Source organism: Martes martes (assembly GCF_963455335.1).
Source record: "Martes martes genome assembly, chromosome: 10".
Classification (NCBI taxonomy): domain Eukaryota; kingdom Metazoa; phylum Chordata; class Mammalia; order Carnivora; family Mustelidae; genus Martes; species Martes martes.
Genome location: NC_137898.1, coordinates 27697396 through 27724347, shown reverse-complemented (window position 1 = coordinate 27724347; position 26952 = coordinate 27697396). Strand labels below are relative to the sequence as shown.

Genomic DNA, 26952 nt, shown 5'->3' with positions numbered 1-26952 from the left:
CACTTGCCCTACTTGTGTTCCCTATCTTGCTATGTGTCTCTCTCTGTCAAATAAGTAAATAAAATCTTAAAAAAAAAAAAAGAGGCAGAGACGATTTTAGCGGAGTTTGTGGGGCTCTTTAACCTTGCCTCTCGGCCCGTTTTTCTGGTTAATGCAGGGCTGCTTGCCTGGAATGGATTTTTTATTTTTGTCTTTGGAGTCCGCTTCCCAGATACTTGAACAGCTGCTTATCTGAGGCATGTTTTCTCTTCTGTTCCATGCTCCAAGGCCTTTTTACTTTGAGCAACCCTGCTCATCAGGGCAGCCTCCCTCCCCATCTTCAAGGCGGATGGTATCCCTGGGGCCTCACTTCTGTTGTCAGCGGGATTTCTCTTTTTCTCTCCCTGCCCCCCTTCCTTTCTGTCTACCTCCTTCCTTGTGCTTTCCTTTTTTAACTTCCAGCCTATTTTCTCTGCAAAAATTGAAGAGTGGATGGGGATCCCGTTATGGCCTCAGCTGTGTCCCTCAAGATTTGTATGTTGCATCCCCAGCACCCAAAGTGACTGTATTTGAAGACAGGGCCTTAAAAGGGACCATTAAGGCTAAATGGTGTCATATGAATGGTTTCTAATCCAATAAGACAGGTGTCCTTCCATGGAGAGGAACAAGCAGCAGGGACATGTGAGCACAGAGGAAAGACCCCGTGGGAACATAGCAAGAAGGCGGCCATCTGCGAGGCTGCAGGAGAAAACCATACCTGCTGACCCTATGGCCTTGAACTTCCTACCTCCAGAACTGTCAGAAACAGAATTGTCTTTAAGGCACCCTGTCTGTAGTATTTTGTTAGGAAAGCCCTAACAGGCTAATACACGCCCTATCGACCCATCATTCTGCTAATCTGTAGGGATTCCTCCTGGGGATACTGGCATATGTCTCATTTTTATCCCTAATACCTGATCCTGCTGAATTTTTCTTCCATTTTAGATGTTTTATAGGCCTTTTAATGGGCACTGGGAAAGAAGGGTCTGTTTGGCCTTCCCTTAATCTCCTCTGAAACTTCACATTTCTTATGGTCTCTAGCATGTAATTTAGCAGTTATGTCCTATCTTGTTCCACTCATTAATAGCAACAGCTTTAACATCATCTGCCCAGTTAACCTATAGCTTGCAAGCAGCAGGTTATTATGTTCCGTAATTCCTGTCTAACGCCATGCCATGCTTAAAAATGCTGGAGGGTTGGTTGATTGATTTAAAACCTTGAATTGGATCCAGGGCACAGGGATCTTCTAGATCCTTTCTGTTTCCTAGGTTCAGATGGTGAATTCAGATACCATGGGGAATGAGGGTGGGGGCTGGGTCTTCTCCCAACAAATGTATTTTGGAGACCCCAGTTCTGGTTTCCACACGAAGTGATGTGCCGGTCTGTCGTTTTTCCTTGGGGACCTAGAGGCAGATGTAGACAAACAGCAGGTGAGGAGGAAGAGTGGCTGGCGCCCACCAGGCTGTAAACAACCAGAGCTATATTAAGAAAGGTCTTGCTTGGGCAGCGCTGGTCTCAATGCTGCCACCCACTGGGCATTTCCTGAATTGACTTTCCACAGTCCGTGGGGCAGGGACAGGTGTGGAAGGATTAGTAACATAAAGAAGTCTTTGAGTTGGGAGGAATCTTACCCATTGTGTCCTTTGGTGTTTCACAAAATCATGTGGTGGTACATGAGATGATTTTAGGTAAGATACCAGATGATTTTAGGTGGAGACATACTCACGTCGGATGTGCATTAACAGCAAATTGCTTTTCCAGTTTTCTTTCAGTCCTTTTGATATTGGGAAGGGGAAAGTATGTCTGGTGCCAGTAGACCTTGACACTCTATAACCTTCCTTTCTAACAGAAAGCATTTTCCCTCCTACATTGTTTTTCTGTTGCTACCATTAGATAACATATGAAAGTCTTTCCTCACGTAAACAAGGTGACTTCCTTTAGAAACAAATACTAAATAATGGTGCAGGTGGTTATTTGAATAGGGCAAAACTTGCAAAGGTGGTACAAAGTGAAATTGCTGGCAGCCCCTTTGCTTCTTTTGTAATCTTTCCTTGAGATTGGGATTTGGGATCATTAGTGGCATCGATGATTTATGAGCAGGATGCCCAAAAGAAAGGAGACTCCCCAGAAGTAACCAGAGCTTGGCATCTGGATGGACCTTCCCAATGGCAATGCCTGACACCGAGAGGTCTCCTAGCAGCCATCCTTCCACTGCTCACCAGAAGAAACAGAGAAGAGCCGTGCTGGGAGAAAGAATATTAAAATTTAGGAGTGTAGTCTCTGTGGTTTAAAAGGCATGAGAAACCAGGGGACTTTCAGTCGTATCAAAGGGGCATATGAACGGGCAGGGCTGTGCAGAGGTAACAAAGCTGGGTGTCAATAGTTGTTGATCTTGGGGTCTTAAATTACATTTTAGATTATTTTCAATAATCAAATAATTATTGTTTATGTTATATACTTCTGTGTAGAAAAGTATGAAAAAATAGAAACTGTATAAATTATTTAAAAACTATATATAATATATAAATATTAAAATAATTTTTAAATATATAAAATATATAAAAATAAAGAATGAAAATATACAAATAGAAATTATATAAAATATATAAAATAAAAATACATAAAACTATGAAAAGACATAAAACTATAAAATATATTTTAAAACTATATGTACAAATAGAAACTATATATAAAATCCATATGCAGAGCAGTTACAAATCTCCGTTATGCAAGTAAGTGAATTTATTTTCAGAAGACACCGGAGTCACCATTAGGAACTCTCATTCAGTCTGAGGATTAGAAATTAATCTAAACCGTGCCTCATTTTCCCCAGTCGTTTCAGATGAAACCAGTCACTCTTGTATTTTCTCTCGTGTCCTCTATGCTTCTACCTTGGTTGCACCTACATTTCTGACATTATGGCTTGGAGATGGAGGGTGGGGACCAGGCTGACATCTGCTCAGGAGCTTGGGTGTGGACTTCATCGCACCCCAGGATCTGTGGACATAACTGTTTTTCATCACTGGTCATCTGACTTTAGTTCAGCTTCCTCCTCTCTCAACTGCCTGTGTGCTTTTCAGACACCAGCCTCAGAGAACCCATGGTCTTCTCTCTGACCTCTGATCCCCTGCACCCCTACACAGTGTCATCAGCTCTGTTGCTGGGTCTCATAAAGGCACATAAAGGCGTGCTTTAGTGCAATTCTGAGATTTTGCTCACTTTTCCAGGTTAAACCCAGGAAGTCGGATACTCTGTGCTCTCAGATTCCCCAAACATGTTGGGACTTGGCTATATTGTTACCTTCCCTTCTCCCAATTTTGTTCAAGATAGGCTGAGCCCTGGCTCCCTTCTTGGGGACTCTCATCCGCATCTCTATCTTGCTTGGTCTGTCTCCTCTCCTCCACCCCTCCTTCCAAAACCCCTTCTCTTCCCTAAGATAATGATTACATCTGGAAATGGGATGTCTTAGAGCTTCGTCCAAATCTATTGGAAGGTTAAGAATTGTCTTTGTTCTCCCTCCCAAGACAGTGGCCGTGGCCTGCCTGAGTTCCTCTTGCTGGTAAAAGGAACACATTGGTTCATGATTCAAGTTTATCTAGCAGTGTACACAACAGTAGAAGAAATGCCTGATTCATCCAAGTTGTATATCACTAGTTTGTTCCTTTTCATTGCTGAGTACTACAGTATTGATAGACCACAATTTGTTTAACTATTCACCTGTTAAAGGATGTCTGGACTATTTCTAGTTTTTGGTTATTGCAAATGAAGCTATTGTGAACATTTGTGTACAAGTTCTTGGGTGAACACAGTTTTATTTATCTGGGATAAATACTCAGGAGTGCAATTCTTGGGTCATATTTTAGTTGCATGTTTAGTTTTTTTAATAGGCTTTTTAAAAGATTTATTTATTGGGGCACCTGAGTGGTTCAGTCATTTAGCATCTGCCTTCAGCTCAGGTCATGATCCCAAGATACTGGGATCAAGTCCCCAGAGCCTCAGGCTCCCTGCTTCTCCCTCTCCTCCCCACTGCTACACTGAGAGTAGAAAAAGCAAGGAGCCAATTCTTCAACTCTTCCCTAGAACCTTCCAAAATTCAAAAGTTACTAGAGGAATCCAGAAGCTTCTCCCCAGTACAGTTCCCTTTTCTGAAGGCAATCAACGTTACTACATTCTTGCTCATCTCCCCAGAATTCTTTGATGCATATATAAGCAAAATATGTTTGTACATATCTCCTCCCTCTTTTTTAGGTGTACAGTAGCATGTACATTGTTCTGTTCCCTCCTTTTTCCCCACTAACAAGAACTTTTAGAGGTTGTTCCATATAAATACAGTTTCTTTTTTCCTTTTTATGTATTCGTTCTATTCTATTGAAAAGATAAGGACAATGTTAGTTGTTCTCAGTGTTTTATTGCTGCAAACATGTCTTAATGAACTTCATACACATACCATTTTGCTGACATGCAAGTATATTTGAATGTCCCTAGGATAAGTTAGTAGATGTGGAATTTCTAGGTCAAAGTATTGGCACATGTTAGGGACTGATTTACGTTGTTCCCAAATTCATCTTGAAACTCTAATCCTCAATATGACTGTATTTGGAGATAGTGCCTTTAAAGGGGTAATTAAGGGGGCGCCTGGATGGCTCAGTTGGTTGGGCGACTGCCTTCGGCTCAGGTCATGATCCTGGAGTCCCGGGATCAAGTCCCGCATCGGGCTCCCTGCTTGGCGGGGAGTCTGCTTCTCCCACTGACCTCTCTCCTCTCATGCTCTCTCTCTCTCTCTTTCAAATAAATAAATAAAATATTAAAAAAGCAACAACAACAAAGAGGTAATTAAGGATAAGAGAGGTCACGAGGATAAAGTTCTAATCCAGTTGAACTGATGTCTTATAAGAAGAGGAAGATATACCAGAATTCACACACAAAGAGAAAAGACCATGTGAAGACACAGCAAGAAGGCAGCCATCTTCAAGCCAAGGAAACCAACCTTGCCAGAAACCAACCCTACTACAACCCTTGAACTTGGACTTCCAGTCTTGAGAACCATGAGAAAACGAATTTCTGTTGTTTATGACACCCAGTCTGTGGTATTTGTTATGGCAGCCCATGCAGACTACTACAGTGTCTGCATGGTAATTTTGACAATTATTGCCAAATTCCTCTCCATAAAGACTGGGCTGATTTGTATTTCTTCCAGTCTCTGCTCTTCTGCTAATGGACATTTACGTTATTTTTAATGTTCATAAAAAAACTGCTGCAATGAACATCTTTTTAATTAGTTTTTCAAAAAAGACTTTAAAAAATAGTTTGTCTTACTAGTTAATAATTGTATACCTGATAAAAAGATAGTCAGATACTTGCTTTAATCAGAAACCCAAAAATGACCCAAATAAAAACAAAAATAAAAACAGGAACTGTTGGCTCTTATAACACAGGAAAGTTTGCAATTTTTATGTTGCCCACCAGTATTAAGAGAGGCTCTAAAGTTTCAAACAATTCATTCATTAAATTAAGCTTATGATGTTATCCCAAATTTCCAGGAAGCCAGGGTTTCTTAGAAGATTCACAATGGCAGAAGAAAAGATCTGCATGTGTATTAGTCAGGACTTGTTATGGTTTTGTGGGACAGAAATCCAATCAACTTAGCTTAAGGAGAAAATGGAATTTCTTGGCTTTTATAATGGAGAAGCCTCTGAGGTTGTAGCTTATTTCAGGCATAGTTGGATCCAGGAGTTTAAATGATGTCATCAGTTCTTTCTTACTGTCTCTTTCCTTCTCCTGCTTACTTGGGTTTCATTCCCATATAGATTTTGTCATAAGGTAACATGATGGCCTTGGCAGCTACAGACTTATGAAATCCGTTGGGCCCACAATCTTGGAGAGAGGAGGGTGGTCCCTCTCTCTCAGTTGTTCATATCCATCTCCCAGAAAGACTCTACCTTTGAGGGTCATGTGACTAACTCTGGCCAGCCACTGTATCTAAGGGATTGGGAAATTTGTTTGGAGCTGACCTTGGCTCGGTGAGGAAATCAGGGCTGTGAGACTGACCACCATGGTAGAGTCACTATAAGTGGGGGAAAGGCTGGCCTCAGTTGGACAGACAAAAGAACTGATATCAACTTTCTTATAGAAACTCAAATTATAGTCAGAATGTTGCTTGCTGAAAATCTAACCAGAGCAAAAGATTTAGTGGGATGATTCAAAAGGGTAATGATTTCAGGCAACGATAAGCTTGAGGTGTTCTTCCAGTGATAGGAAAGTGGCATTTTTGGGACTGACAGCCTCCTTTTTTGGTGAATATATGTGCATATTTGTAGGTCTTTCTGACTTCAACTTTCTAAGTTTCCATTAATGACTACATTTATTTTCTAGTGCTACCGTAACAAAGCACTATGGACTGAATGTTTTAAACACCAGAATTTACTTTCTCACAGTTCTAGAAGCTTGAAGTCTGAGATCAAAGAGTTGGCAGGGTTGGTTTCTTCTGAGTCTGGTTTGCCCTCTCCTTGTCTGGTAGATGGCCATCTGCTCCCTGTGTCTTCACATGATCTTTCCTCTGTGTGTGTCTGTGTTCTAATCTTTTCTTGAAAGGACACCAGTGCTTTTGGATTATGACCTTATTTTAATTTATCTCTTTAAAGACTCTGTCTCCAAATATAGTCAGTTCTGAGGTACTAGGCATTAGGAATTCAACATATGAATTTTGAAGTGACATAATTCAGCTCATAACAATGACCAGCCACCTCATTAAATTCTTTTCATATTCTAATATCTGTCCTCAAGTTTTGTTCAGCCTGGAAACTATTGTATTTTCTCCCTTTAAAAATTAAAAAAAAAATTTTTTTTTACAAACATATAATGTACTATTAGTCCCAGGGGTACGGGTCTGTGAATCACCAGGGTTACACACTTCACAGCACTCACCCTAGCACATACCCTCCCCAATGTCCATAACTCCACCACCCTCTCCCAACCCCCCTCTGCCCAGCAACCCTCAGTTTGTTTTGTGAGATTAAGAGTCTCTTATGGTTTGTCTCCCTCCCGATCCCATCTTGTTTCATTTATTCTTTTCCTACTCCCCAAACCCCCCATGTTGCATCTCCACTTCCTCATATCAGGGAGATCATATGATAGTTGTCTTTCTCCGATTGACTTATTTCGCGAAGCACAATACCCTCTAGTTCCATCCATGTTGTCTCAATGTGTTTTCTCCTCTTGATGTGACTTTCCACATCTTTGTTCTGATTTGTTGTGGATTAATTTTATAGTGTAACTCTAAGAAGGCAAACTTAATTCAAATTTTTTTAGGGGGTGGATATTTCTCCAATATACCCATGTAGCTCCCGATGTTTATTAAATGCCTGCGTAGCATCAGACTCTGATCCAGGCACTTCCTCTAATTATTTAATCCTCATAGGGATTCTAGAAAGTAGGTGTTACCCATTTTTACATAAGGCTAAACTGAGAAAGTGTCGTTACATGAATGGTTCAAGGTCACAGAGCTACAGAGTGACAAAGCAGAAAATATGTCTCATATCTCTCGACTCTTGATTCATAATCTCATAATCTACCAACAACTCTAGATTTGTTTATTTTAACTCCACATTAGATTGCATGTTCATAGAAGTCAGAGGCAGCTGTGATGTTTACTTTTATGTGTCAACTTGGCTAGATCCAAAGTGCTTAGATATTTGGCTAACCACTCTTTCCAGCTGTGTCTGTGAGGATGTTTCTGGATGATATTAGCATCTGAGTCAGTAGACTGAATGAATGAAGCAGATTGTCCTCTTCAGTGTGAATGGGCATCATGCAATCTGTTGAGGGCCTAAGTAGATCAAAAAGGTAGTGGAAGGGAGAATTCTCTCACTCTCTCTCTCCTTGACTGTTCCAACTGGGACATCAGTCTTCTCCTGTCCTTAGACTGGGTCTTACACCACTTGTTGGCCTGGGTCCTAGCTTACAAATGGCCGATCATGGGACTTCTCAGTTTCCACAATCATATGAGCTACTTCCTCATAATAAATTCCTCTTCTGGATCTCTAGAATAGAGATACCTCCTATTGGTTGTGTTTCTCTGGAGAATCCTGTCTAATACGGCAGTGTCTAATGTAATATTTCTGGTAGAGAGGATAGCAAGCAGAAATATATATGGACTTTCTGGAGAGCAGCATAAGGGTCAGTGTGACTGTAGTAAGTGGGGGAAAAAAGTAATGCTCCTTGTTTGTTCTTGTGAAGTCTTTGGCTTTTGCTCTCACCAAGATGGGGAACTACAGGAGGGTTTTGATCGGAGAAGTAAAATGATCTGACTTGTAATTTTAAGAGGACTAGAATTTGTTGACTTTGTTGTGAAGATTTGGAGAAAGATAAATGAAGGATGACTTTAGGCATTTACGTTGAACTAAGGAGTTATTTGCTTTTAAAGAAGATGAAAAAGACAGTGAGGAGAGAGGGTTTTGGGGGAGGATGGGGAGTTCTTGAGGCAACACTGTGTTTAACTGAGGGCTAAGCATCTTACATGTATTAGTTCATTTAATTCTCCTAAGAACATTACCAGGTACTACTATTTTTTTAAGTAATATTTATTTATTTATTTGACAGAGGGGTTGGGGAGATAACAGAAGGGAGAGTGAGAGGAAAAAGCAGACTCCCTACTGAGCAGAGCGACCAATGAGGGACTCAATGCCAGGAGCATGAGATCATGACCCGAGCCAAAGACTCACTGACTGAGCCACCTGGGTACCCCACTAGGAATTACTATTATTCTCATTTTCAAATAAGGAAATAGAGTCAGAGAGGTTAAGAAGTGTGCCCAAGATCCCACAGCTTTCAAGTGGTTAGAATTTAAACTTTGGTTTGTGTCAGTCCAAAGTCTGCAGTACCCAGTACCACAGCCCAACACCATACAGATAATAATGGCCATGATAGCCATATTTGCTCATGAAGACTGAGGCCTAATGAATATCCTTAGACTTGACCATCTAAGGAGCTTCCTCTTCCTTGGGTAGGTGGATAAGAAAAGTGTCCGTGATAAGAGACATGATCCGTACCATAAGAGTCTGCTTGGGTTGCCATAACCAAATACCACACAGTGGGTGGTTTATACAACAGAAATTTATTTTCTCACAGGTCTGGAGGCTAGAGGTCAGAGGTCAAGATGCCTCAGGTTTGGTTTCTTCGGCTTGCGGATGGCCCCCTTCTCTTTGTGTCCTCATGTGGCCTTCTCTGCTCCTGCATTTCTAGATGTGACCTCATTTCTTTTTGAAAGGATATCAGTCAGATTGGATTAGGGCTCACCCCAATGACTTCATTTTTTCTTAATCACCTCTTTAAAGACTCTCTCTCTAAATACAGTTGCACTGGGGTTACAATTTCATCACGTGAATTTTGGGAAACACAGTTCAGCCCATAACACCTTCAGATCAACATGCATAAAACACAAGTTATCTTAACACTTTATTATGTTACTAATTGTTACCAAGGAGAAATAGCTTTGTTGGAGAAAGGGAGTCATGAGTCCCCGCTGCCAAAAGGCCATTGAACCTGGAGTTGATTCCTGGTATCTTACACATAGTTTCTACATAACAGTTTGTGGGTAATGAGAAACAGAGAAGCCACAAGAAGACTTAGGAGGTCTAAGAACCCTTCATGATGTCATGTTATTGAGAACTTTTTTTTTTCTTTTCTTATATATGGCTAGTGAAAGATAATCAAGGGTTTTGTTATGGTTGGTGATTTTTGGGGAGGCAAGGGGTATTGAAGAGTTTGGAAATGTTAAGAGAGGTTGGAGGAGAATGATGATATATTCTTTTTTGCTAGAAGTACAAAGGACGGCAAATCTCAACTAAAGCTCAATTCAGCTAGTCCCTCCCTTCCTGTCACAAAGCAAAGATATTTTTTAAGATTGACATGAAGACAGGAAAGAGTAGAATCCAGATTGGTCTTTACAAAACTTATTTAATGAAGTAAATTTTTACTACCAATAGCCATCCCTAGATGTGGAAATAAAGATACAGACATTTCTCTTTTCTGTAATGATAATGGCAAAGTGAAATTTTACTTGCATTTCGAAACTGTGCTCTTTGTTTGAGTGGGAAGAATGTCCCAGGAAAAGTATATAACAAGATAAACATTTAACTCACATAGTAAATGATAAACTATTTTTTAAGAAACACATTACAGACAATTCAAGGGCAGATTTTTGCATGAAAATAATTAGGAGTTGATTCTACCTTTCCATCTCTCTCTAAAACCACTATTCATAAGTTGAAAAGAGCAGTTTTCATTAACATTTATTAAAAACATAGCAATTTTTCTCATTAAATAGAAAATCGAACCCCATAGTAACTATAGACAGAAAGACAGTTAATTTAAATTGTAGTTTAAGTCTCTTTGTTTAAAAGTATCTTTTTTTCACCCTCCAAAAATCATTGTGAAATTTTGGAAACCCCCAAATTGTAGAGCTTTTTGTTGTCCAGTGTGGCTTTTTGTAAAATTGTCAAATTGTCCTGTGAGTACTAATTTCAGGCTGTTATGTTTACTCTAGGCGGAGAAAGCTCATTCCTCAAACTTGAATTCTAGCTTTAAGAAATTTCGATCAAATTCATCCTACACTGATATTGTAACTCATCCTTAGACCCTGACAGCTAAATATGACAAGGAAGAAAGAAACAACTTCTTATATTTGGGGCTTGAAGATGGGTCAGATGCCTGCAAATCAGAAAGGATGTCTAGTAGAGTCCTAAATACTGGACATCATTCTCAGTTCCTCAAACTCCCTCATGAGGGCACGGTCTTCACATCTTTACTCGTTTGCAGAGGGAGGAGAAGGTATTTATTACATGTTTTCTGGGGCCAGTTAGCAGTGCTGAATTTCATGTTGGACCTCCCTTGACTTCAGGGGAAGACTGCAGTTAGCTAGGTGTGGGGTCTTGAAGAAGTTGATTGGATTGCCTAAACTTTTGGCATTGTTTCTTCGTCTATAGGAATTACGAGGGAATCCGACGGAGGTAGGGGGTGGTGGAGGGGAAGGTTAGGGAGGATAGAAGTTGGGGCGCCTGGGTGGCTCAGTGGGTTAAACCTCTGCCTTCAGCTCTGCCTTCAGCTCAGGTCATGATCTCAGGGTCCCGGGATCGAGCCCCGCATCGGGCTCTCTGCTCAGCGGGGAGCCTGTTTCCTCCCCTCTCTCTCTGCCTGCCTCTCTGCCTACTTGTGATCTCTGTCTGTCAAATAAATAAATAAAATCTTAAAAAAAAAAAAGAAGGTTCTTTGCTAAAAAAAGAAGAAGAAGAAGAAGAAGAAGAAGAAGAAGAAGAAGAAGAAGAAGAAGAAGAAGGAGTTGGGGATAAGGGGAGGAAAGAAGAGAACCAAACTTAATGACTCCTGGAATCGGTTCATGGATCCAATTTCAGACTTTTTTAGGCTTAAGAATGGCTTTTTCCTGAGGGACTTTTTTTGCCCACACGATGGCAGTGGTTGTTTAGAAACAGCCTCCCGGACATCAGAAAGCCCGCTGCGGCACTCTAGAATTTGTGGAGAATGAGCTGCAGCTGACGTTCAGAGCAATTAATAACACATTAGAAAATTTACTAACAGGGATAATCCACATTGAGTTAATTAGAAAGTAATTTCAAGACTGGGGAGGTGGGGGAGGAATGAGCATGTAGAGATGCTGGCTTTCGGCTCCCGGCACTGGGGCAAGTTCGCATTCTCACGGAAGGCTCTCATCTAGCAGTGACCTATTAAGACTCTGCTTCTTTGCCAACTCAAGTTCCTTTCCAGGCTAAGGGAAGTCAGATGGCATGGGGGCGGGAGAGGGAGGAATGCTCCCTTTCCAGCGCGTTGGAAAGAATCTTGTCCTGGGATCCTAGAGACCTGGTCTGTAATGCTATTTCTGCTTCTAATTCTGTCTTGTGACATTGAGCAAGACACTGCCCTTCGGGGACTGTTTCTCACCTATGAGATGTGTTCATCGGGTCCGATAACCTCCAAGTTCCCTTTCAGCTCTGGCGTTCGGGTTGGTGATGTTAGGAGGCAGGAGTTTTGCAAGCTGGAGATACACAGATACAAGCTTATACGTGTAATCACGATGTCAGTGAAGAGCATCTGGTGGATTATGATAAGAGCGCAAAACGCCGCCTTCACACACTCAGACCACGGCTGCGGGAGCAGATTTTGATTGGTATCAACAACTGGAGCTCATGGCTGTCTGGGAAGAAATTGAATTTGCAAAGTTCTCCTCAAAGAGCCTGCGGAGAGCCAAGGGGGGATAAATGGAGGCAACTTGCTGAAGAGAGTTGGGGGCTCAGATGGAGAGGCTGGGGAAAGGAGGGCCGGCCGGCCAGGTGCACGTGCCCAGAGGGAGCCAGGCCAGTGCAGGGCCTTTGGACACTTCCAGAATTAACCGCAGCTAATCACTCAGCGGGGAGTGCCGGGCTCAAGGCTGGAAACGGGCATCGAATCGTCCAAACGCCAGTTTGGCCTTTTTGTGCTTTTCCTCCTGCTAAATTAGGCCAAGATCTGTCAGCAGTGTTTTATTTTTAATTTGCTTGGAACAACGTGGCATCCTAGGCAGCTCTGACTTTGCTGTTTTATGACGGAAGTCCGAGTTTGCGCCAGGTGGGGTTTGTCACGTGGGAAATTGTCACGTGACCCACTGACACTGTTTGTTTGGACTTCAGGAAAGTTCCAGAAAATTGGGATGGTTGGCCACCTTAGTATCGCTTAACTTCTAGGTGAGTCTTTAGAACTGAAGGCTCCCTGATCCTTGGAAGCTGGGACTCCCTGCTTTTTCTAATTCTGTGATAATTTCCTATTTCCTTCAACATGAAGCAAGAACATCTGGCCCTTCCTCTTTCTGTGAGTCCAGGGAAGATGCAGGGTTTTGGACCATGGGAGGATGGATGGGAAGGGCATCGTCTTCCTGTCTGCTGCGTTGTCTCCTCTCTACCTGACCCCACTGAATGAAGGACTTAAAGACTATAAAGCCCACCCATCCTGCAGGTCCTACTTCCTGCTAATCTGAACACGGACACCGTCTTTAGGGAATTCTTAGCTCCCACCTGCCCTGTCTCAGTGTCATATGGACCTCAGGTGATGGGTCTATCCCTGTGAGCACAAACACACCAAAGCACGTAGAAGCCACAGGCCATCTCTCCCAATATGATTGCAGTGGCTCCTGATCTGTCTTTAGCTTAGGGAGCAGGAGCTGTGTGCCTAGGACTGCTGTGCGGTTAGATCGGCTCAAGTGCAAAATATTGGAGATATGGGGTGCCTGGGTGGCTCAGTGGGTTAAAGCCTCTGCCTTCAGCTCAGGTCATGATCTCAAAGTCCGGGGACTGAGCCCCGCATCGCGCTCTCTGCTCAGCAGGGAGCCTGCTTCCCCCTCTCCCTGTCTCTGCCTGCCTCTCTGTCTGCTTGTGATCTCTCTCTCTGTGTCAAATAAATAAATAAATTTAAAAAAATTACATTGGCTATAACTAAAAAAAAAAAAATACTGGCGATATAAGAGGAGTGTCTTAGAGGGCAGCACAGCACAGCACAGGTAAATCCTTGCACCTGCCCCTTTGACAGTTTTTGCTAAGAGAACATAGAAGTTTTTGCTAATGAGAAGCATAGAAGATCCCTCACATACTAGCTGGACAGAGACGTACTTTGGGAATAAACCTGGCGTAAGAACTAAGAATGGGGTTTGAAAGATATGGTGTTAAGTAAACAGAAGTATATTCTTTTTTAAATTTTTATTTATTTATTTATTTAAGATTTTATTTATTTATTTGACAGACAGAGATCACAAGCAGGCAGAGAGGCAGGCAGTGAGAGAGAGAGAGAGGGAAGCAGGCTCCCTGCTGAGCAGAGAGCCCGATGCGGGGCTCGATCCCAGTACCCTGGGATCATGCCCTGAGCCAAAGGCAGTGGCTTTAACCCACTGAGCCACCCAGGCACCCCCAGAAGTATAGTCTTGAGTCATCTCCCCCTACGACTACAGATTGGCTTTTATTATTCCTTTACAGGGAGTGGGGTGCTTAAGGAACCCGCATTCACCAGCTAGTAGCTGTGTGACCCTGGATGGGTTCTCCATTGCTGTAAACTTGTACTGCTCCTCTTTAGAGATAATAATGTCAAATGGATAGATTGCTGGGACAATTAAATAATGTGCAAAGCAGTCAGAAGCCTAGCCTATTGCTTAGGGCTAAAATGATCAATCCAATGTGTAGATGAGGAGATTCTGGCTCCCAAAATTTAAGTAACATATCGAAGACGTGAGGCATGATTCAAATCCAGGCCTGTTGACTTCAAAACACTAGTCATGTTTAAACCCAGTGTGGTTGCAAGGAGCACAACCTTCCCTGAGAATTGACCAGGTAGGAGGATTCTGGGATGGGTTTGGATCTTATTTCAAAATAAGAATAAAAATAATCACAGAGGGGCGCCTGGGTGGCACAGTGGGTTGAAGCCTCTGCCTTCGGCTGGGTCATGATCCCAGGGTCCTGGGATCGAGCCCCACATTGGGCTCTCTGCTCTGGCGGGAGCCTGCTTCCCCCACTCTCTCTGCCTGCCTCTCTGCCTACTTGTGATCTCTCTCTCTCTGTCAAATAAATAAATAAAATGTTTAAAAAAAAATAATCACAGAGTTAGTATGTGGTGAGTTTCTACTAAAGGCAGACACTGTCCCCCACATTTTCCTGTGATAACTCTCACTGTATAATGTTGCTGGCTCTGAGGTATATGCTATCAGCATTTCTATCTTACAGATGAGGAAACTGAGGCACAGGGCCATCGCATCTTTTGGCAGAAGCCAGAACTTCTGTTGACAAGTTCATGTCCAACCCAGACAGTCTTGGGGAGTGAACTGGCAGCTCTGGCCATGTTCCAGCACATGCCTATGACCCTCGGGTCCCCAGCGAAGCTCCCTGAAGGGCCAGGTGCCAGCTGGAGCTGGAGGCTCCTGGCCTGTGATTGGCTGCTGGCTTGTGTGGTTAGCCCTCTGTGGTGGGGGGAGGCTGGGAAGGGCAGTGGAAGCTGATAAATAATGCAGCTGTCTGCTCTGGGGGAGCTGAGAGAGCCAAGCGGGGGAGGAGGGCACACTTGGCCTTCTCTTCGGTTATCAAGTCATATCAACCGAATTACAGACATCCCAACCCTTTGTCCAGACAGCCCGCCGAGCAAGGTAACACTCATACTTTCATGCCCTGAGCCCCACAATATTTATTACATTTTTATGTTTCTAATCAGAAGGACTTGGGCTTCTTTTCTTTGCAGGGGATGAGGGGAGGGATCAAGGGAAGCTGACAACAATTTAATTTTTCTTTCTAATGTGTAAAAACTGGAAAGGGATAAGAAGCCAAGTTTAGGAAGACATTGTAGGTTCATAGAGAAGATACAGATCTCCAAATTGCTGTAAATGAATATGGTGGGCAGAGGAAACCTTTAAGGAGTGCTTCTCGCATAAATGAGTAAATAAATTATCAGAAGGAAAGGTGTGACTCTTGGAAAGAAATGTTGTGCTTGTCTAGGCATGGTAAGTAATCAGCAAACGAATTTCAGGGTGGGAGAAAATGTAGTTTCCCAGGTACTCCCAGTATTGCTAGCAATTTCCTGAACGCGACTGGAGTAAGTAGGACACCAGCTTTTCTCAAAGTGTGATCGTGGGCTACTCCTCACAGCAGAATCCCTGAAATGCTTAACAAATGCGATTTCTGGACTCCATGCTTGATAAACTGAATCAGAATCTCTGGAACCAGATGATCTGCATTATTATTTGTTATTTTACACAAGCTCCCCAGTGATTCTAATACATAATAATTTTTAGAATTGCCACTGTAGAGAAGCTACACAGAGATTATGTTCTTGAACTGGGATTCCAGACTAGGGTGTGTGAACGTGCCCTTCTGTTTCTGAAGTAGTTCAAGCAAGAAGTTGCCTGGAGGAAGGGAAAGAATCCGAGGATCATTTTGTGGATGCCTGAGACTTATAGAAAGGCTGCTATTGCTGCTGACTTTTTGATGACGGGTGTTGGGCAGAAAGTAGAGACCAGTATTTATGGAGTGAATGGTTGGGTGCATGAGTGCATGAGTGGGATAGGTGTGACAACGAGGGGTCACACTTGGGCATGCAGTGGTCACTTGGCCATTGTACACAGACCAGGTCGAAGATGTGAAGAGGGGAGATTGTGGGTCAAGGTCTTGGATGTAGGCGTGTGTAAGGTGGGGGCCAGGCTGGGAGTGGGAGGTGGTGCTGCCGTGTGACTCAGCCTCTGAAACCAGCTTGTCACGCACTCACCACACTGAAGCTTTTATCCGGGCCACACTATCCCAGCCTGGTTTGTCCAAATGAATCTGTGCCCTGTGTTGACAAAGACCCCACAGCTGTGATGGCAGGTGACAGCCACATTGAGATGGCAGTGCCTCATGGGAAGAGAGCTGAGCCTGCAAGCGAGACTGGTCTGCTGCTGAGATCTTTCGTTAGAAGAGAGATCTGGCATTTGTAAGATTCCCGAGTGTCAAACAATGACCACACAATAACTCTTACATAATCCCAACTTCGTGCTCTATTGAGGTCCATATTTTTGTTGCCTTTCTACTCATTTACTAGAAAAGAAAAATGAGGTTGCTGATCAGATCTGAGGCTTAGCCAGGTCTTAAAACTTTGCCGGGGGGGGGGGGGGGATTTAGGAAGAAATAAAGAAAAATGACAATGGGAACATATAAATCTAGTTTTAAAAACATTTTTTCCCTAAAGTAAATTGATCACAAAATTTAAAAAAATAATACATGTTTGTGATAAAAAATTAAAATGATGTAAGAATGAATAAAATGGAAAATTAAGGAGACCTTCTTACAGTATCTCTGTTTTTGGAGAATAAACATTGTTGAGATTTTAGGGTGTATCCTCCCAGAAAGTGTGTACTTGTAGATGTGGGCAAATGTGTGTAAATGGAATCCTGCTAGCTCTTGTTATCCTGTCTTCTGCATTGTCATGTGGGTATCTTTCCGCATCATTGATGCATAGAGAAATTGCACATATGCATTAAAGCATATGGCAATGTTAAATGTCTGTGTTGTTTTCCATTGTATTTCTGGACCAGAGTTTCCTTAATAATGTCCTATTGGTGATTATTTACGCTATTTCCTGTTTTTTTAAAAGTAACAAATTTTTTTTTATATAAATCTCTTTCTTTGTCTCCATCTCTCTCCATGCAATATTCACTGTGGGAATAACTTATGGAATATTTTTATTCCCACACAAGAAATAACCTGTGGGAATGTTTCTCTAGAATAACTTCCTAAAAGTAAGTTGATTGCATCAAAGACAAGATATAGTTAAACTTTTTAAAAAAATGGTTAAATTGTTCACTAGAGATATTATACCAATTTATAGTCCTCCCAAGAATATATGAAGACACTTGCATTTCCCCATACCTTCATTAATGTTGAGTAGTAGTGTTTTCAATCTTTGTTAACCAGATCGATAAAACATACCTCATTAGATCTAGTTATTAAAAGTTCTGTCTTCTAAAAGTAATACATGTTTATTTCAGAAAAGGTAGACATCATAGGTAAGATGAAAAATATAAAACATCTATAGCTGTGGTTGACTGTCTGGCTCAGTTGATGGAGTATATGACTCTTGATCTCGGGGTTGTGAGTTCGAGCCCCACGTTGGGTGTAGAGATTACTTAAAAATACAATCTTTAAAAAAAAAATCTATAACATCCACAGATAATCACGATTAGCATCTTGGTGTATATTTCCCTCAAAACAAGAATAACACATCCCTCCTACTCCCTTCTTGCTTCTAGTTTGGATAAAGTTTTAGCAGTAGAGTTAAAAACAACAAATACATTTGATTTGGATGTCAATGGCTAATAATTGGTTGGTGATGGTATGCTTTCTCTGGGAGTATTTAAATGAATGTATTTTGGCAGATTTGGACATAACAGTTCAGGCCGGTGGGAGTCAGGAGGGGAGTGGGTAGGGTGGGGAGAGAGTTCTAGAGATCCCTCCAACATGGTTGACTTACTCATTATGAAAGTTCATTATTTAGCTCCAGAGACGGTGATACAGTTTTTTAAAATAAAAACTCAGAAGACTATCTTGGAAATCCAGAGAACAAGCTTGATAGAAAAAGACCGGGTAGAAAAAGTCTAATGGAATGAAAGGCATTTGAGAAGGAGTTCTAGCCAATGGGGCAGGGGAGACCTGGGAGGTCTTCACACCTGACACAGGACAGAATTTAGGAACATAACTGAACCCTAAACAACAAGCCCAGTGTTTGCTGGGCTGCAGGTGAAATACTTTTGAGATTAATGAGACCTTGGAGATGGTTGAAACTGTTTAGATTTGACAGGGTCCTGCATATAGAACAATTTAACAGGATTTCCTTTTTAGCCATGTCTTGGAAATTGGCTTATAGTTTTCATGAAAAACATCAGCCTCTGAAGCCTAGAGCATGCACGATGGACCAAACTTCAGTAGTTTAAAGGGATGACTTGAAAAGAAGCTTTGGTAGAGCAGTCAGGATTGGCCGCTGAACCTCCCTCCCCCCAAGCCCCACCTACCTAACTGTTCATCTGAGGATTAGCCTCCATGACCACGTGACTCTATAAAAACATCATCAGCTGCACCTGGGTGGCTCAGTCGATGAGCGTCTGCCTTCGGCTCAGGTCATGATCCCAAGGTCCTGGGGTCTGGCCCCACATCGGGCTCTCTGCTCAGTGGGAAGCCTGCTTCTCCCACTCCCCCTGCTTGTGTTCCTTCTCTCACTGTGTCTCTCTCTGTCAAAATAAATAAAATCTTAAAAAAAAAACCCCATCAAGTTGGTTAGTTAATTTTTTAAAAAAGATTTTGTTTACTTATTTAGAGAGAGAAAGAGCCTGAGTCCGGGGTGGGGGTGGGGCAGAGGGGGAGAGAGAAACTCAAGCAGATTCTGTGCTAAGCACAAAGCCTGATGTGGGGCTCCATGCCATGACCCTGAGATCATGACCTAAGCCGAGATCAAGAGTCGGATGCCCAAGGGACTGTGCCACCCAGGCTCCCCAGTCTAGGTAGCTAATTAATTCAGGGGGAAAAAGTGTTGCTTCACATAATTTGTGGGTCAAGAGTGTTAACCCCAGCACATCTGGGAGAAATAGATTATGGATTGAAACACAGTTGCTGTTTTTCCAGTGATGTGTACTAAGGAATTTCGAAAATACTGGGCTAATAGGAGCAGGAGTGGACTCAAATGGCATTTGCAGATTTTTTTTCTGCAGCCCTACCCAGATTGGTAAGGTTTCCTAGCAGATCAATTGCTAACATTTTTTATCGGAAGAAAAATATTACTCCTACCTCTTCTTATTACAAACTATCAAGCTAATGACCATTGTCTAGTAATGACTTCCAGGATGGCCTGTGTGATTTTTTACCTGACACTACTTGAATTTTTCATCTTAAAAGTCCTTGGGGATCTTTGTAGGTTCATACTATGGTAGGTTTAGTTAGAGAGTTCTGTGGTATTTTGTTTCTAATGTAGACACAGCCTTATCATTTACAGCAGTGTTCACTAATTAAAATTGTAAGCATAATTACTATCTGTGATACTTATTATTAGTTAGCATTCATAAAGCCTCAAAATTCACTTCATCCTTTCAAATGGTGAGTAATTAGTTTCTTTGGGTTTGTAGCTTTATCATCCCTTTATGACCCACTCGGAAGAAATAAACAAACAACTTCCTGGGAGACTGCTTTAAAAAGCTGGAAATATATTGTCCAGCTAGTGCAATGAGGCTAATACAATGCAGGAAATATGACTTTTCCGTGGTTTTACTAGCCAGTTTTTCCTTGTATTTATTCCGCAAATAACTATTCAGCCCTAGTATGTACTAGGAATGTTGGAGAGATAGAGATGAATCACTTAGAGATTCTGTCCTCAAAGACCTTAAGGTTTTGGTGCAAGAAAATAAGATCATACAAATATACATAAAATGAACCACAGTGGTGTATGTTGGTAAAGATGACCATGGACACGGTCAAAGCAGAGGGTGACTGTTCTCTGCTGTATACTCAGCACCTAACAGAGTATATTAAAATAAGAGGTTTAATAAGTAACTTTTTGGATCAATGAATGAATGAATAATTGAATGTATTAATTTGTATTCCTTCCAAGATGCATCAGTGGGATATTGAATTTTTTCTTCATCTGACTTTTTTCATTGTTCTCAGGAATCTCAGCCAGCATGGCTGTCTCTTTGCCACCCACCCTGGGACTCGCTTCTGCCCCAGAGGAAATTCAGCACCCGTATATTAAATTTTCAGAATGGAAATTTAAACTATTCAGGGTGCGATCTTTTGAAAAGGCACCCGAAGAGGCTCAAATAGAAAAGAAAGTTTCCTCTGAGGGGAAACCCTGTCTGGAGCAATCTCCAACAGTCTCGGACAAGGCTGATGGTCAGAAGCCAGCTCTGAGTCAACCAGCAGTAAATCTTCACCCTAAGTTTCTGAAGAAATCCCATGATGACGGAAAAGCAAGAGACAAAGCCATCCACCGAGCCAACCTTCAACATCTCTGCCGTATCTGTGGGAATTCTTTTAAAACTGATGAGCACAATAGAAGATATCCAGTCCACGGGCCCGTGGACTGTAAAACCCAAGTCCTTTTACGAAAGAAGGAAAGGAGAGCTACATCCTGGCCAGACCTCATTGCCAAGGTCTTCCGGATGGATGTGAAAGCAGATGTTGACTCCATCCACCCCACTGAGTTCTGCCATAACTGCTGGCGCATCATGTACAAGAAGTTCAGCAGTGCCCCATGTGAGGTTTCCTTCCCAAGGAATGCAACCGTGGAGTGGCACCCCCACACACCATCCTGTGACATCTGCCGCGCTGCCCGCCAGGGACTCAAGAGGAAGAGCCATCAGCCAAACCTGCAGCTCAGCAAAAAACTCAAGACCGCGGTTCACCGAGCTAGAAGAGCCCGTCGGCACAAGAGAAGAGCTCAGGCAAGGATTAGCAGCAAGGAAGTGATGCAGAAGATTTCCAACTGCAGTCATATACATCTGAGTACCAAGCTTCTTGCCGTGGACTTCCCGGCACACTTTGTGAAATCGATCTCTTGCCAGATTTGTGAACACATCCTGGCTGACCCTGTGGAGACCACCTGTAAGCATGTGTTTTGCAGGATCTGCATTCTCAGATGCCTGAAAGTCATGGGCAGCTACTGTCCCTGTTGCCAATATCCCTGCTTCCCTACCGACCTGGAGAGCCCAGTGAGGTCCTTTCTGAGCATCTTGAATTCCCTGATGGTGAAATGTCCAGCCAAAGAGTGCAACGAGGAGGTCAGCTTGGAAAAATACAATCACCACGTGTCAAGCCACAAGGAATCCAAAGAGACTTTTGTGCATATCAACAAGGGGGGTCGGCCCCGCCAGCATCTCCTCTCCTTGACCCGAAGGGCTCAGAAGCACCGCCTGAAGGAGCTCAAGCTCCAAGTCAAGGCTTTCGCGGACAAAGAAGAAGGTGGAGATGTGAAATCGGTGTGTCTGACCCTGTTCCTGCTGGCGCTGAGGGCCAGGAACGAGCACAGGCAGGCTGATGAGCTGGAGGCCATCATGCAGGGACGGGGCTCTGGCCTGCAGCCAGCTGTCTGCCTGGCCATCCGTGTCAACACGTTCCTCAGCTGCAGTCAGTACCACAAGATGTACAGGACTGTGAAAGCCATCACCGGGAGGCAGATTTTTCAGCCTTTGCATGCCCTTCGGAACGCCGAGAAGGTCCTCCTGCCGGGCTACCACCACTTTGAGTGGCAGCCGCCTCTGAAGAACGTGTCCTCCAGCACCGACGTGGGCATTATTGACGGCCTGTCGGGGCTGTCCTCCTCTGTGGACGACTACCCCGTGGACACCATTGCGAAGCGGTTCCGCTACGATTCGGCTTTGGTGTCTGCTCTGATGGACATGGAAGAAGACATCCTGGAAGGCATGAGAGCCCAAGACCTTGATGACTACCTGAACGGCCCCTTCACCGTCGTGGTCAAGGAGTCTTGCGACGGAATGGGGGACGTGAGCGAGAAACACGGGAGCGGGCCCGCGGTTCCAGAAAAGGCGGTTCGGTTTTCCTTCACGGTCATGAAAATTACGATAGCACGTGGCTCAGAACATGTGAAGGTGTTTGAAGAAGTCAAACCCAACTCCGAACTGTGTTGTAAGCCCCTGTGTCTCATGCTGGCAGATGAGTCTGACCACGAGACCCTGACGGCCATCCTGAGCCCTCTCATTGCTGAGAGGGAGGCCATGAAGAGCAGCCAGTTAATGCTTGAGATGGGAGGCATCCTTCGGAATTTCAAGTTCATCTTCAGGGGCACCGGCTACGATGAGAAACTCGTCCGGGAAGTCGAAGGCCTCGAGGCTTCTGGCTCAGTCTACATTTGTACCCTTTGTGACGCCACACGCCTAGAAGCGTCTCAAAACCTCGTCTTCCACTCCATCACCAGAAGCCACTCCGAGAACCTGGAGCGCTATGAGGTCTGGCGTTCTAACCCGTACCACGAGTCCGTGGAAGAGCTGCGGGATCGGGTGAAAGGGGTCTCGTCAAAACCTTTCATCGAGACGGTCCCTTCCATAGATGCGCTCCACTGTGACATTGGCAATGCAGCCGAGTTCTACAAGATCTTCCAGCTAGAGATAGGGGAGGCGTATAAGAATCCCAACGCCTCCAAAGAGGAAAGGAAGAGATGGCAGGCTACACTGGACAAGCATCTCCGCAAGAAGATGAACCTGAAACCGATCATGAGGATGAATGGCAACTTTGCCAGGAAGCTCATGACCAAAGAAACAGTTGAAGCAGTCTGTGAGTTAATTCCCTCTGAGGAGAGGCACGAAGCTCTGAGGGAGCTGATGGACCTTTACCTTAAGATGAAGCCTGTGTGGCGATCGTCGTGTCCTGCCAAAGAGTGCCCAGAATCTCTCTGCCAGTATAGCTTCAATTCACAGCGTTTTGCTGAGCTCCTCTCTACCAAGTTCAAGTATAGATATGAGGGCAAAATCACCAATTATTTTCACAAAACCCTGGCACATGTCCCTGAAATTATTGAGAGAGATGGCTCCATTGGGGCATGGGCAAGCGAGGGAAATGAGTCTGGCAACAAACTGTTCAGGCGCTTCCGAAAAATGAACGCCAGACAGTCCAAGTGCTATGAGATGGAAGACGTCTTGAAACACCACTGGCTGTATACCTCCAAATACTTGCAGAAGTTTATGAACGCTCATAATGCGTATAAAAACTCCGGGTTTACCTTAAGCTCGCAGGCAGGCTTAGGGGACCCCTTAGGCTTAGAGGACTCTCCGGAAACTCAAGATTCGATGGAATTTTAAGGAGGGCAGCTGCTTTTGAGTTGGTTTTGCAAATCAGTTTTCCTCTGGGTTGCACTGAGACTCCCTCCTCACATGCTCCAGTCCTGTGTGTAGGGTTTCGCCACCCAGGCAGTGGTAGATGGGAGAGGCCCGCGGCGCTGCATGCATGTCAGGAATGGATAACTGATGAGCTGATTGCTGGAGCCGTTTAGGGAGTTCAGAAAAGCAACAGGAGAAATCAGTTATTTGAAAGCTCAGTAACTCAGAACAGGAGTAACTGCAGGGGACCAGAGATGAACAAAGATGTGCATTGTGTGTGACTGAGTGACATGGAAAATCATAGCCAAGGTTGTCAAAGAACAGCCCAGGAAGCCAGGAAAGGAATTTGTTTTGTGGTTTCCATTCTCTACCCCTTCAATTTATTATACTTTGTATTGAGACATACATTTTTTTTATACCATTTCTGGAGAATTCTTTATTTTGTAAATTTCGCAGATCTGGGCTTGTGCCACAAGATTAAAAAATCTTTAAAAGCTTTTCAGATTTCTCTAATAAGAACATCTCACACACTTGTATGACATGATGGCCTTCGCAAAGTGCCTCAGTGCATTTTCTCACTTGGCACATTTATGCAGAAATACCCTAAATCCAGGAAAATTTTGGGAAGTCAGCCCTTTTCTGGGTTTCAATGATGTCACCATGGAGTGACCTTAAGAGTTTAGGAGGTCATCTGTGACTATGAATTTTTTCAGTAATAAAGTTGGAAGAATAAAACTGTTATCTACAGTTATTTATTAAGTCTTCTGATAATTCATTTTTACTTAGCCGTCAGTAGCCAAGTATGATTTTTATTTTTGCTTTTTAATTTCAATTAATTTAGCATCTCCGATGCTCATATAGAATCTTAAAGCCACAGAGGCTTTTAAGATATGGGTTTACTCACTGTGTAAAAACAGGTTTAATGTCTTACCGAAAATTTCTTCCAGATTTTTCTCCATGTGAAACCTGGGTCAGCTTTACTAAATCCAGATTTCATGGAGTCTTTCCCTCTGAAGTGTGTTACTCTTTCTATTAAGATCAGTTTACTTTCAGCACATTCAGATTTTTGGAGCAGGATACCTTTGTACTTTTCTTACCTGCTAAATTTAGACGAAGCCTGTTCATAACACAAAGGAAGAGTTAACATTTGTAGAGTGTTTTTTTCCCTATTTTAAAATATTTTTACATTCATTTTGCTTTGTTTCTCCTCACAACAACTCTGGGAGGGTAGACATTGTTACTATTCCCACTTGAGGGAGGGTTAAATAATCTGTCCAAAGTTACAGTGATAATAAATGTCTAATCTGGAATTTGAACTCAGGCCTTTCGTCTCCAAATTCCATACTTTTTCTACTAAAAAAATTAACCACCGCCTTTTTTTTTTTTTTAATAAGGCAGTATCATAATTTGTTTAGGATCGCAAACTAATCACTGCAGTTTACAATTCTTGGGAGCGGGGATGGTGGGTTTGATAAGTCATGATTGTGCTTTGGGCCTTTTGATAGGAGAAAGTGATGGGAAAGCTCCCGAGAGCCCCCCAAAATCTGGGGTGGCTCCAGTTATTTGGAAACTATTATCTTCATCCTTAGAAATTTGGGAATTGCCAATTGCTGGCAATTTCGAGCCGGCATAGGATTTTATATGCTAGTGAGTCATAATGATATGTTAGTGTTAATTAGTTTTTTTTTCTTTCTTTGATTTTATTGGCCATAATTGCCACTATTCATACACAGTATATCAAAGAGCTGTGTAATTTAGTTGTCAAACGTGTGTCAGAGGCATTATCCTAAATGATATGCATTTGGTGCTTTTGCAGGGATTGAACCCCCCATTTTCCATTAAAAAATACAGCAGTTTTCCTTGCTTTTTATATACAACATATATAGAAATTACAAAGACATTTGTAATTTAGTTGTCAAAAATATATACACATTTTAATTGTATTTTTCTCGAAAATGTCAAGTTTTGTATTTGGCAAACTAATGGGCTTCTGGGCCACCCCTTCCCTTCCTCTCAGTTAATCCTTACAGCATGTCTCTGCACTAATAAACAGCTAAATTCATGTAATCACTCATTTCCTGAAGCATGCTGGTGCTGGTTATTTGTAGACACCGCCCCCCCCGCCCCCACCCCGTTTCCACTCTGTTGCCTGATTGGTAGCACTGTAAGTACTTTCCGGTATTAAATTCTCCTTTTCTAGCATTGTAGGAACTATTTTGAATGCATATGGCACACCGTATGATTTACAAAACAACCTTCGCAATAATCTCTTAATCAAATGCCGTTTTGATAACCCCCAGGAACATCTGGCCGCAGACATTTCAGGATGTAGAAATGCTGCCTATGGTTGTGTTAGCCCTCCTTGTTGAGATTGCAATATCCAAGGCCTGGTTTTATTCTCAGGTTTTATTTTTGACAATGCCCATTGTAAATGTGGTCACATACTCCAGGGAAATTAACCACACAGGATAGAGCTTTTTTTTTTTTTTTGAGTATAGACTGGGGCTTCAGAAGGGCAATGCATTTTCCTCCCGTGAAACCTGATTCTACAAGTTTTCCTGCCAACCCACGGAGGCACACTGCAGGGACCAGTATAATGGCTGATGAAAACTGAGGAATGGTCCAAGGGAGGTCAGAAAGTGCTCTGGGATTCATAAACAAGCACTGAGGTGCCAGAGCAGGAGAAAAGATACCTTTTTCCAGGTGAGCTGGAATTTAGTTTTGGCTCAATTTGTTTTCACACAATATAGACGAAGATAAAGATTTTGTTGGGGCACCTGGGTGGCTCAGTGGGTTGGGCCTCTGCCTTCGGCTCGGGTCATGATCCCGGGGTCTTGGGATCGAGCTCCGCATCGGGCTCTCTGCTCGGCGGGGAGCCTGCTTCTCCCTTCCTATCTGCCTGCCTCTCTGCCTACTTGTGATTTCTCTCTCTGTCAAATAAAAAATTAAATAACTTTAAAAAAAAGGGCAGAAGCAATAATATTAAAAAAAAAAGATTTTGTTGGTTGAGTATGCAGGTCTTGCATTATATCAAACAGAATTCAAATTCTGCACAACCAGGAGACGGCACCAGTGGTGTTTGGGAGGAGCAAATCACCAAGTGATGCAAGGGATTTCTGAGTGTGGATAATGTATGTCTCTTCAGTTTTTGTATAAGCGATGCTCCATTCTTGTACTGTTAAGACATTTTAAGTAAGGGTGGATATTTTGTTGTCTTTTATTTTATTTTTTTTCTTTAACCATAGTAATCTACATAAATACACCTTGGAAATCATTTTTGGTAAGATTTTTGTACAGAACCACCCTACGGTTTGTTTTCTTAACAAATAATTATAAAGTTTGTTTAATGGCTCCCGAGAGCCTTCTTTTTTGTGTTTTAGGGAAAGTTCAGGTGCCAGGATGCAATGGAATTTATTTGATGTTGGTGACCTGTGTTTCCATGTCAAATGTTTTGAAATTAAATAAAGTATGTGTTTCAATACTTACTTTTATATTTTAATATTTTTTCTTCTTATTAATATTATGGTTATTGTTAACAATTTTATGCTTAAGTATTTGAAATAAAGGTTTAA

The 26952-nt window shown here is 42.6% G+C and overlaps 1 protein-coding gene across 1 annotated transcript; it reads left to right on the top strand.

Moving 5' to 3' along the window:
- The first annotated feature begins 15072 nt into the window (after positions 1–15072).
- RAG1 (recombination activating 1) lies at positions 15073–26952 on the top strand. Its single transcript, XM_080816806.1, has 2 exons — positions 15073–15184; positions 20217–26952. Exon 2 carries the CDS (start codon positions 20231–20233, stop codon positions 23360–23362), a length of 3132 nt encoding a protein of 1043 aa, XP_080672932.1. The 5' UTR covers positions 15073–15184; positions 20217–20230; the 3' UTR covers positions 23363–26952.